Source organism: Frankliniella occidentalis, unplaced genomic scaffold (genome assembly GCF_000697945.3).
Source record: "Frankliniella occidentalis isolate FOCC.00 unplaced genomic scaffold, Focc_3.1 Scaffold7, whole genome shotgun sequence".
In the NCBI taxonomy this organism is placed as follows: domain Eukaryota; kingdom Metazoa; phylum Arthropoda; class Insecta; order Thysanoptera; family Thripidae; genus Frankliniella; species Frankliniella occidentalis.
The window spans coordinates 1,173,701-1,185,844 of record NW_026267137.1 but is presented as its reverse complement, the minus strand read 5'-3'; the positions used below and the strand labels follow the sequence as shown (position 1 = coordinate 1,185,844).

At 49.7% G+C, this 12,144-nt stretch overlaps 1 protein-coding gene across 6 annotated transcripts in view; it reads left to right on the top strand.

The window, feature by feature from the left end:
- LOC113212889 (CCR4-NOT transcription complex subunit 7) overlaps window positions 1–11,177 on the top strand; it is a 17,928-nt gene extending 6,751 nt beyond the window's left edge. Inside the window, exons 1-9 of one of the 6 annotated variants that reach the window (XM_026431740.2) lie at window positions 7,167–7,333; window positions 8,053–8,155; window positions 8,245–8,390; window positions 8,475–8,671; window positions 8,755–8,916; window positions 9,033–9,147; window positions 9,253–9,393; window positions 9,479–9,605; window positions 10,528–11,177. In XM_026431740.2, the coding sequence (XP_026287525.1) occupies window positions 8,140–8,155; window positions 8,245–8,390; window positions 8,475–8,671; window positions 8,755–8,916; window positions 9,033–9,147; window positions 9,253–9,393; window positions 9,479–9,604 (903 nt within the window). In that variant the 5' untranslated portion in view covers window positions 7,167–7,333; window positions 8,053–8,139 and the 3' untranslated portion in view covers window position 9,605; window positions 10,528–11,177. Of the gene's footprint in view, window positions 1–7,166; window positions 7,334–7,591; window positions 7,616–7,781; window positions 7,807–8,052; window positions 8,156–8,244; window positions 8,391–8,474; window positions 8,672–8,754; window positions 8,917–9,032; window positions 9,148–9,252; window positions 9,394–9,478; window positions 10,403–10,527 lie in introns of those variants that run through there. The other 5 variants (XM_026431741.2, XM_026431739.2, XM_026431738.2 and 2 more) reach the window with 5 other exon arrangements.
- The last annotated feature ends 967 nt before the right edge of the window (window positions 11,178–12,144 follow it).

The window sequence follows — 12,144 nt, the reverse complement described above, 5'->3', positions numbered from 1 at the left end:
CACCTCGCCCCGCCCCGCCTTTCTGCGCTTTTGTGCCCCCTTAGGAGCCCGCGGGGGCCGCTGGCCTCTGCAGGGCCGCGGACACCAAGGAGTACCCTGTGCGGCGAGCGGCGAGAGCAGTTGCCACTCCAGACTTTATATTGAAGGAAATAAACAAGGCGACTGACTGAGTACGTTTAAAAACATGCGATTAGCATTTGTTTCGTAACAAATGTTATTGACTACTCACTCGCTACTCGAGGTACACTCACAACCCGACACAGAATGACGAAAGCCTGGCGCAATCACCGCGTCATCAGGTAGGCCAAACTGCAGCGGCAGCTACAGCGGCGGCGGCGCGGGCGCGGCGTACTTACGTCTGCCGCGGTTGTTGTTGTTGACAGTGTAGACGGGCCTATGGCAATCCCAGCCTCAGTGCGCACGGCCGCGATGGGGAGAGGGAGAGACGTGTGCGAGAGAGACGGCCTGCTCCCCAGGGGTAGGTGACCTTGCCGGTGACGGAGAAGAAGGCGAGGCAGCAGGGAGCGAGGGAGACGGCGGGATAGGAGGGAGGGGGAAGAAGAAGGGGTAGGTGACCTTGCGGGAGCGAGGCTCATGCCCGACCTTGCGCTGTGCCATGGGCTCTGCCATGGGCTTGTTGGCAGGTCGACACCCCCGGCCCCGGCCCGGACCATCCAGACCAGCAACCAGGACTAGTACTGTACCCACCCTCCTAGTAACACAAGAGCGCAAAAAGGCCGTCGCACATCGTCCCGAATTGTTGATCGATTATGTTTTGGTCGTTGAATCAATTTCTCATCTTTCGTCAGTCTTGTCTTTATCTTTATTTAGACATTTGTAACAATGCGTCCATATCCGACATCTCTCTGCTACTTCTGCCAATTCGCTACAGGCTGGCTAGAGTCCTAGAGGTCCCTGGACATTTTTTGTGAACTGTACGGACTTGCAAGAGTGCGCGAGCGGGCTGCCTAACTCGCTCGCTGTACGGCGCTGTGGTAAAGGGACGGAAGGCAAATAACACGCCTTGGAAAATGGCATTTCCCTTGAACATTTACTATTTTAATTCCATTAATGAGTGTTTCGCAAGTAGTTAGTCCTGAAATAGCGTACACAGCCCTCTGCAGGGCATCTCGGTTGGCTTTATCTCCCTCCTCTGGTGGGAATAGCGGGAGCGGGTCGGGCATCAAAGCAGTAAAGTCCTTGAACTTGGCCCAAGCGAACCAGCTTCACAAAAACCCTCTCTCTCACTCTTTCTCTCCTTCTCCATCTCTCTCCCTCTCTCTCTCTCCCTCGGTCGTGAACTTGCTTCGCGGCCGCCGCACTCCACCGGGCCTCTCCGCCTGACTGGAATGAAACTGGAACCGGTGCCTCCAGCTCGGCCCAGGCCGCCTCCAGGCTGACTCCAGGGGCCGCCTTCTGGTCGACCTGGCTGGAGAGTGCCCGGCTCCAGCTGTCACCGGCGGCACGGGGCGGGACAGAAGACCCTACGTCCTAATTTAAGAACTCTGTTAGTAAAATCAAGATTTTTTTTTGTTAATGTTTATTTTTTTCCTGGGTGATTTATGTTTATTGTCTCACAAGCGACGAACCCATTCATACATTCACAGTGCTTGTATTATTCATGCAGCCTTGCCCTGTTGCCGACTTATTTTTAGTCTTTGCGACGCGAGACCAGACTGCAGTATACGAGTAAGGAGAAAATGGGGCGAACGGAGAGTCACGCATAGTGGACGTAGTCGCGGCGCGACCGAGAGAGAGAGAGAGGGAGGGCGAGCGAGCAAGCATGAGCGAGAGGGAGTGAGAAAGTGTCACCCCAGCTCCGGTCCGCTGGGCAGATGGGTCGGCACTTGGCACTTTCCCTAACGGATGCGGAGACTAACTAACGACCCAGCCAGTGTGTTTCTGTCCATCCGCGAGTGAGCGATCAGAATGAATGGAGTAGGCCTAACCGGGCTAAACGCCCGCTTCCTTTCCTGCGCATTCAAAAAGAACAAGCTGGTTCTGAATTATTTCACCCCCCCCCCCTTGCAAAAGGCTCTGCTAAATTTGTGAGGATATCACATCGGCGGCATCGGACAGCGAGGGCGCGCCGCGTGAAGGCGCCGCCGGACACACATCATTTGTTTGTTTACCTTGAAGAGGGAAATGTTTACCGAAAGGCGATTTACAAACCAAAACCGGGTGACCCGCAGGGTCCGATAGCGACTTTGGCGCTGAGGCTGGGGGGGCAGCCTCGTCTGTCCGGTCCGCTCGTTTGGCATTGCAAATCCACCCCAACTCGCAGGGACCCCCGCCCTGTCGTACAGGATATTGGGTTGGGGGCGAACGCCAAAGGCATGCAAAACGAGCCCCCTGCGACTTGTAAGCGAGGAAAAGGGGCGCCATCACAATTTAATGCAAGGGCTGCACCCCCAAAATCTAGACCCGGCGCGAACGCTTTTTCAGCCATTTCATCATTAATTTTTTGTTTACTCTCTATCTCTCTCCGTGCGTCGTCGTCAGCAAGGGCGCATGAGTCGATGTCTACACAAGGTCATGGTCCATCTAGTCAGCAGCTCGCAGAAGACAGCGAGTCTTTGACAGGCCCGGGGGGCGGCGGGGCGTGGCCGGGCCGGGTGGGCCTCTCTGTGTAGCCTTGGTGGGGCTGCTTGGGGCTGCTCTCCGCCGCCCCCTCCCGGTCACGACCCCGTTACACCTTTTCGCTGCGTACTCCCCCCTCCCCCTCCCCTTCCCCCTCCCCTCACCATCCCCCAGCCATCCCCTACCGGAGGGGCTCTGCGGGCTTTGCTCGCTCTGCTGCCCTATGCTCCGCTTGCCTGCCAGCCCGCCGTGGCAGCCGCACCCCCCAGCGCAGCCGTGGCGCAGCGCAGCCCCAGTGTGGGACTCCAGCCCCCTCTAGTGCCGTTGACCCGAACTACTACTGCTGCTGCCGCCTAGGTGCAAGCGCACTCTATACCTACGCTGCTGCAAATTTTCCCGTGTGAAAAACTGTCACAAAAAAATTCATCCAGATTTTTGCCTTTTCCGCGTATAAGCGATGGGGCGATTGTAGTCATTCGTACTCTTTCACCGCTTTCTAAATCCTTTAAAAAGTGCGAAGTCTTCAGCTACCTACCTGCGCGTTACGCAATCCCGCGCAATCTGGTACCTCGCTTCTCTCATTTGCCAATCTCTGTTCAGCTCAGCTGCTGGGTAGAACGGCGTCTCCCTCCCCCACAGGCAAACAGACCCATAGCAGTTCAGAGGCCGTCCTTCGCAGTTCTGCCGCTAGATGAGTTTGGCCATCTACGGGACAGCGAGAGCGTGGCGTGGCGTGGTGAGGCGGTAGTGGGGTGTGGCGGGGCGGGGCGGGCGGGGCTAGGCCGGCTCTTACGTCATTCATTGCAGGAGACGCGAGAGCAGAGGCCCTTACAGACGCAGAAATAGCACCACACTGTTGGTACACGGAGACGACGGATAGGGTGCCATACACTCAGCTGGGGCCGTGGCATACTCGTAACCAATTGGGAGGGCCCCTCGCGTCGTATAGGTGCAGATTTCCTTGTACAGCTTGGTAATGATGTGGCCTGAAATCGAGCAAAACAAACGACGGCACGTACGAAATTCATTTGTTGATCAGGGATTCAGCGTTGCGGAAAGGCATTGACATTGCAGTGCACACACGGGGGGGCATTATGCGTGCGAGCCAGTGTGTGTGGGCGTTCGTCGTGGATGTGGGTGCCAGAATAGCGCGTGCACACACACACACGCGCACGCACGCACACACACTCACTCCTGTCGTTTGTCGCTTCACTTGGTGAGGATGTCAACATAAAGGCCTCTCCCGACGCCCGACGCCTGCATCCTCTGTGTGCGTGTGTGTGTGTGTGTGTGCGTGTGTGTGCGCGCGCGCGCGCGCGCTGCTGTGCTGCTGCAGCGTTGCTAAACCCACCTAAGTCCCCACCCGCACCTCTGCAGTTGCCGCTTTGTGAGTGGGGTCCTGAGACACACACACACACACAACATATGCAGCCTTGCCAGCTGCAGCTGCCGTGTTGTCGTAGTTGGCGCACCGCTCTGTGCACGCGATCTTTCTCTCTCTCTCCTCTCCCCCCTCTCCCTCCTCCTCCCCCTCCCTCTCATACAAATTCTCAATAAGTTTCCTAATAATAATTGTCATTCTGCTTTAGTTATTATTGGATTTGGCGAGGAAAGTGAGTAGTAAAAACGTGTTGTTCAATATTTTCCCTTTATTATTTTAGAACGAAAACGTAGTAGGGACAACAAATCTGTTTACAAGAACCATCGCCGTTAATACGTTCCCAGCTGCTCATTTTTTGTGCCTATGATTTAACATGGGAGCGTGACCACATAGTGGAAAATTATCAAAGGAAAAATCTCAAGGCATGTTTACAATACGTTGCATATTCCACTTTTTGTGAACAATATCAGAAATAGCTCTTTCGTTGCGTTGACCGCAAGAGACTGTTTCTTTTTTGGACTGCGCGCCGCTATCTCTGTCCCTCCGCGCCTCTCTATTCGCGTCGATGAGGCCGGCCAGCGCCAAGGGGGCCAAGGGACGAGCGCGAGCAAGGCCCTGCAGACCCTGATCTTCACCCAAGGGCCAACCCGGTCCCACCCACCCCACACGTCCGAGGTCTAAATATAAAGTCGACGTACGCGAGTACCGCCCGCCGCCCGCCTTTGCCTCACCCCACTCCCACCCTGCATCACACCTGGCTGTAATTCCGACTTGATGGATACCACAGTATAGAAGAGCATCAGCGGAGTCTATTTTCCCCCCCAACTTACTCAATGGAATGTAAGGTTTACTATTATTAATAATTTTCTTTCCCACAGCAGCGGTCGTGATGCCGGTGAAGCGAGGGGCACAAAAATAGCTTCGCGAAAAGGCGTTGGCGTCGGGCAGGGTACACCTCGGGTACCGCCGTCGGACGGGTGCCTCGCCGCCCAGCTGATGCTCGCGGTGCCCGCCCCGCCTGCTCTTGGCAGGTGGACGGCGAGTTTTGGCGGGGCTTCTCACAGCAGCAGGATGGCGGGGCGGCCGCAGGGGGGATAGGGGAGAGGGGGTGCGGGGGAGGGGGGAGTGAAGAGCGTCATGCAGTCTCTCCCCGTGGCCAGCACGTCCACCCCCACCCCTTTAAAAAAAAAAACAGGAAAAATATCGTGGATCTGGTGGATTTACCCTTGCTCTACTCCAGCATAAGAAAGAACAAAATTTTGCGAACCGGCAAAGTAAACATCATAACTCGCATCATAACACAATCATTGCCCAGTTTTGGATCGGTAATAAGTGCCCGGCAACATCCGAAAAGCGACGGTATTTATTTTTTTGCTAAATCTGAAGTAAATGAGCGAATATACTATTATCGACGCTATGTTAACGGGAAAATTCTTAACGCAAAGCTTTGCGAGGGAACGACGAGTTTTCTTGTTTTCTTGTACCAGCTTTCCTCAAAATTAGTCTTGCGGGCTTGGGTATGGTATGTCCACGCGGTGACACAGACCACTTTGTGACGCATACAATTGTGCCGGTTTTTCTTCTGAAATGTTTGTGCATGACGAGGTAAGCAGCTCTCCGAGATCTGGCATCACGATCACGGTGGGGCCGCAGCCCACGGTACGGTGGTGTGGCCGTGTGGCCAGCCGCAGCCCGGGAGCGCCGGCCCGGCTAGGCAGTCCCGGCCGACGGTTGTGCCGAGCGGGCCTGCCTAGCCGCCGGGCGGCCTCCCCGGCACAACAGGCTGGCGCTGCGCTAGGCGCACCTAGCCTAGACGACGGGGCTGCCGAAAGTGGGTACTAACAAAGTCACGGGCGAGGCGGCAAATTGGAACGTTTCAGACGCTGCAACATAGCTGCTCTGCTCCAAGGAATACTCTCTAAACACACACCTTCACACAGAGATGGGCTGTATATGATCGACCCAGGCGTCCATACGCGCTGCTCATCCTTGAGAATAAAACGCGTTTCACTCAGCTGACCCTGACGGTACGGGCACGGTGCACGGTGCATCGCAGATTACTTCGATAGACGAGGATACGGGCATACGCGGGCAGACAGACAGACAGTCAGTAGTTTGACTGTCAGGTAACGACTCGCTTCGCAAGTATATTGGCCTCTTGGCTTTCGCCTCCTCCAAAGTCTATACCGTACTTTTTGGCAATATGCGCTGACTGTACACGCTGTACAAGAGGCCCGAGGGGGGGGGGGGGGGGGGGGGCGCACGTGCGTCCACCACGAGACGGGACGGCCGACCGGGGCGGAAGTTCTAAAAACATGCAAAGCCTGCTGAAAATAAACCTGCTGCCCGGGATGGAGCGCGCTTATGGAATGGAGTGAGGAGGAGGAGAAAGGGAGAGCGAGCGACTTTGCCCTGACGGGCAGAACTGCAGTGGTCGGCGCGCACGGCGCACACACAGCACCCCCCCCCCTCCCTGAAGAGCCTCTACAACCCCTAAATGAGCAGGCGGCGATTATTGAAATTCGAAATCGATATGGGTAATATAATGTGTGTATACATTATTTCTGCAGTTCGTGTGCGTTTTGGGACGAGTAACTTTTGTTATGCGTTTCTACGGGGTGGCCGTTTTGGCCCGTTGAAGCGAGTGGATGGGTACACTATTTTTCCGGATTTAGGAGTGCTGCGGCCGGGTTGCCTATTCGCACGGAGCTCTGGGGTAAGATTCGGTAGACAAAGACGGCTGCGGGACTGCATCCCGGTTAGACCAGGGGGACATATCACGGCATTTGTTTTAGGCAGTGCTTGATCGAAATCGGGAGCAAGAACGACTGCGAGCTCTACTCAAAGTCCGTTTTATTATATTTCTGGCCGATCCTTGTGATCTTCTCCCGTGGAGCGAAGTTCTCCATAAGTTGATCGACCGAGTGCTCGCTTTCCTTATCACATCAAAAAGTACAGGCGTCTTTACAGCGAACCTGCAAATCTCATACTTTGTAGCCTCAGCGCTACATGTTTGAAAAGCGCGCGCAGACCGATGTGCTTTGCGTGACTGTCTTATTTTTAAAATGTTTTTTGACTGGAGAGTTTTTGACGTATTTCCCGTCATTTTAAATCAATTACACTTCTTTGTTGTAAAGGTTAAACCTCTCAAATGGAATTATGTAGAATCGATCGCGTACTTCTTTCCTAGATTTTAGACGAACTCTAGCCTAGCGTTGTGCTTGGCGTCTCCTGTCAAACAGATGCGAGCAGAACAAAAGAAATCAACTTAGCAGTTCGTACTTCGCATAGTACCACAACACAATTTGGCACCAAAATAATTCCTGAGTTTAATTTCCAGCTGTGTTAAACCCCCCTGCAATTTTGGAACAGGTTAGAAAGAACATTAAATTACTTTGTAAAATAAATTTGTCCCAATCGAAGCTATAAAGTTTTAGATAAAATATGTATCGGTGTTGGCGCAGATCTTGTTGTCTTTGATGAGCGTCTTCACCTTATTTCCGTATAAACTCAAAGATCCTCGTTATATTAAAATTATTGTTAAAAATGATCGACTGTGACAAATGCTGTAGAGCCTTTTACACTTGAACCACAACTAGCATTACGCCTACCGTTTTGAGGTTAGGACGGAGACAAGGTGAACATTTATTCTTGGTGCGTGCCTTCAGCCATCGCTCATTCATTCGCTGTCACATTTAACTTAATAGAGAAAATTAAAAATAATTTAGTTCTGTCACGGTTGTATTCTACCGTTCAAAAGCATAAGTAAGGGCCTAGATGACAGCCTTATTGGTTTGTCAAAAGTTTGTGTACATCAGGATTTGAGGTTAAGTTGATTTTGAAAGGTAATCAAAACAACAAAATTCTTACTTTGTGTAACCCAATTTCTGTACTTCTGTGTTTCAATTCGAGAATCTTACTTTCAATCTATCCCTTAGGTTCTTTACATCCACATTATTGTTTAGTTATTGTCCTTAAATTTCTTGTGATAAGTGCTTATGGAATTCATCAGCATTCTACAGTCCTCTAATGTCTCTTTTTTTCTTCTGTCGTTTGAAGTTGAAACATCAATTGGTACTTTCTGTATGCAGGTGAGAAGAAATAGCTTAACAGTGGACGTCCATCAACAGGCCCCGGGTGCCAAGCGTGCCCTGCTACCAAGATAGTGGGTAGTAAAGATGCCCAGTGCGACAGGTAATATTAGTTTACCTGTAGTGTTATATGTTGTCCAAAGTGAATTGTGTAGGTGTTGGCTAAATTGCTATATTTTTTTTTTTTCACAGGCAATAGCACAGTAAATAATGTACATCATAATAATATGTCTATGAACAACGAAGAATGTGGTATTTGCGATGTGTGGGCACACAATTTGGATAAAGAGTTCCGTACCATCAGGCAAATTGTGCAAAAGTATAACTATGTGGCAATGGTAAGCAGTTGTCAAGAGCTAATAATAAATAATCATATTCCCTGATGAGTGTACTGTAAGTTATTACAATATATTTTGTTTTAGGACACTGAATTCCCTGGGGTTGTAGCAAGACCCATTGGTGAATTCAGAAGTACCGCTGATTACCAATACCAACTTCTTCGGTGTAATGTTGATCTCTTGCGGATCATTCAACTTGGGCTCACATTCTTGGATGAGCAAGGCAAAACACCCAGAGGGCCTTACACCACATGGCAGTTTAACTTCAAATTCAATCTATCGTATGTTGACCTATAATGTTAATATCATGATGGGCCTATTTTTCTAGCTTTTATGCTTAAATACAAGTCATATCTTCTTGCAGAGAGGACATGTACGCCCAAGACAGTATTGAATTACTAACCAACTCAGGAATTCAATTTAAGAAGCATGAGGAAGACGGAATAGAACCATTGTACTTTGCTGAGCTGTTGATGACATCGGGTATTGTACTTATGGACAATATAAAATGGCTTTCATTTCACAGGTAATGTTCTAGTCTTTTACTGCTCCTATGTTAGTCTGAAAATCTATGTGAGGTGTCTTTTAATTATATTTTTCTATTCTACTACACAAATAATCTTATTTTCTTTTGCCTTTCAGTGGTTATGACTTCTGTTACCTTCTAAAATTACTCACTGACCAAAACTTACCTGAATCAGAAAGTGAATTCTTTGAACTTTTGAGAATTTACTTCCCTGTTATATATGATGTCAAGGTAATTATCAGTACTATTATTATTTATTAATTGCCTAATAATATTAAGAATAGTAGGCGTCATTTCCTGCATTTGCTGCATGCTTATTTTTTTCAAATGTTCTAGTACCTTATGAAGAGCTGTAAAAACCTGAAAGGAGGACTGCAAGAAGTGGCAGATCAGCTGGAATTGATGAGGGTGGGTCCCCAGCATCAGGCTGGAAGTGATTCCTTACTAACGGGGATGGCCTTTTTCAAAATGAGAGAGGTATGTGGTATTATTTGCAGTTTATCTTTCATCTGTATGTTTTAAGAATCCTCTCTTTACATTAACAAAATATTCCAATTTCCAGATGTTTTTTGAGGACAACATTGATGATGCCAAATACTGTGGACATTTATATGGTCTTGGCACTACATTTGTGATAAATGGCAACAGTTTCATCGATAATGGTGACAACCACAATGGGTCTCAGTAATGTAAGCTCTGTTACTATCTTGAGGAACTTTATTCCATGACTAAAATTTAGTCAAGTGCATGATTTCATTCCTCAACAAATCAATCATTGTTGTGTGCATTAAAATTCAAATTTCATGCACCTTTATTGCAGATCCTGTCAGATTTTATGAGAAACCTGACTTTTGATCTAGGGGGAAAACAATATTAGAAATTAACTTATGAGGTCTCTTTTAGACATTTTAGCCTTGTTTTTCTATGTGATAAAGTCATCCAATGAATTGTCATATGACCTGAGTTTCAGAGGTGTCATCATTTTACAATGAAGTGTTTTTGTGGGTTGTCTCTCGGGGCATGGTGCAAATTGCATCTTTCTTTGTCATCTGTACAGATTTTTATGATTCTCACCACTATAGTGTATATAAACCAATTTTATATTTGTGCCTAAAGCATAAATGCTCTCATTCCATGAACTGTTAGTGAGGGAACACTCTTAACATCTTCTTATCAAATCTTCATTTTAATTTTCATGAGAGGTAACTTCCGTATCATTGTACATTGTCATTTCATCATATGTTCTAATTTGCCATCTATTTTCTGAATTTGTTAAGAGATTGTAATGCACTATGACTGCTTTTCTTAAGTGTACCGATCGTTGGTGCTGTGAAGGGTCAATCCTCTAGATGTTAATCGTTTAGAAACTTTTTTTTTCCATTTTTTTTTCAAATTGCTATTTTTGTGTTGTAGAGAAGTACATGTGCAGAATTTAGAATCTGTTTGCATGTCATTTTTATCATTAAAACAAACTCATTATGTGTCATTTCGCTTTCTTTTGGAACCCTAATTACATATCCTGCTAGAACACGGTCATTTTAAAGATTTCTCACATTTTAAAAGGACTAGTGGTGTTGACTAACACATGGACTCTGACTGGATTGTTCACAGGAGGGAAGTTTGTAACAGAAGAAGATGGTCAAAGAGATGACATCAGTGCAGTTGCAGGCAACAGCACTGTATTCCCATCCTAATGTCGCTCTGTTCAACACCTAGTGAAAAGAAACTGCAAGAGTCCAGCCCCAATAGTCAGCTTTCTTCTTTTAATACAAAACTTTTCTATCTGCTAGTTTATACAAAACTGGTGTGTTATGACTGTGATTTTTAAATATGCAATTTTTACAAAAAATTTAAAAAATAATAAAAAAAATATACCTGCAATGCAGGTCACCGTAACACCTCCGTGTTTCTTCTTACTGTTTATTTGACACTGAGCTAGCTGAATATGACCGCAATCTTAATCCTTTCATTACCTGTATTATGTGAACCTTGTACAAAGACAGTTATTTATAAATTTGTATCATAGCAACCGTGGTTGAGAATGAATTTTGTATAGTCCGAGAGATTATTGCTCAGTGTTTAGTTACTCTGCGAATGCAACACTTTTTAAGAACTTGATTGTGTGAAATGCTAATCCATTTTACGATGAAGCGCACACTTAAAAAGTGAAAAGGACAAATGATATCTTGCTTGTGAAACGCTGTGTGTATATATGAATATAAACAGACAGATCTCGAAATAGAAACAAAAATGCTAAACGATATTTTGAGTCATTTGCGCTCCCAGACTAGCCCGCCCCACACGACTTCTATGAGTTCCCCACGCTGCTGCGGCGGCCGGATGTCACAGAGGCCACAGACGCGCCGCTGGCGCCGCCGGCGCTGCCCGCCCTGGCTGAGCCGGTGGTGGAGGCCTTGCTCCTGGCGCCGGCGCCGCCCGTGGCGTGGCCAAGGCGCCCCAGCTTGGCCCGCATGAGCCGCTGCGGGTCCGAGAGGTCCAGGCCCCGCGAGCGCATACGCGAGCTGACGGGCAGCGGCCGCGAGAACTGCAGCGGCGACTCCTCGGGCAGCTTGAGCGCAAGGTGCGGCGCGCAGTGCCAGGCCAGCGTCCGCATCTGCTTGTGGGACTTCTTCTGGGCGGCGTGGGCCTGCCGCAGCGCGGCCTGGGCGTCCATGGGCAGCAGGAGCAGCGCGCCGCCGGGGGCCGCCGCCGAGCTGAGCGTGATGCCGATGGCCTCCAGGTCGAGGGGCCGCAGCCCCAGCGCGCGCAGCGAGGCCACTTCCTCCGGGTACAGCCCGTTCTCATCTGGGACCGGCCGGTGCGAGATGGGCTCTGTCGGCCCGGCGCCCCCCGTGCCGGGCGTCGTCCTGCTGCCGACCGGACGCTGCGGCATCTGCGGCTCGTCCTCCTTGAACAGACGGTCGTCGGGCAGCGGCCAGTCCTCGATCGACTCGGGCAGCGGTGACGTGGACTTCAGCAAGGCGTCGCTGGGGACGTCGCTGTCGTCATCAGTCCCTGCTGCATCGTCGTCGGCGTCCTCCTGCGTGGCCGCGCCGTGCGTGCTGTTCCTTCGTGGCCTGGAGCTGGAGCTGACCGTCACCGCCTCCACGGCGCGGGTGGACATCAGCGAACCACGGCGAGGGCGTGCGCCCCGTGGGCTGCAGTGTCAAGGGAAGTCCCAGTGAGTGAGAAGTGACTGTGCAAACGATGCTGGAACGATACATGGTA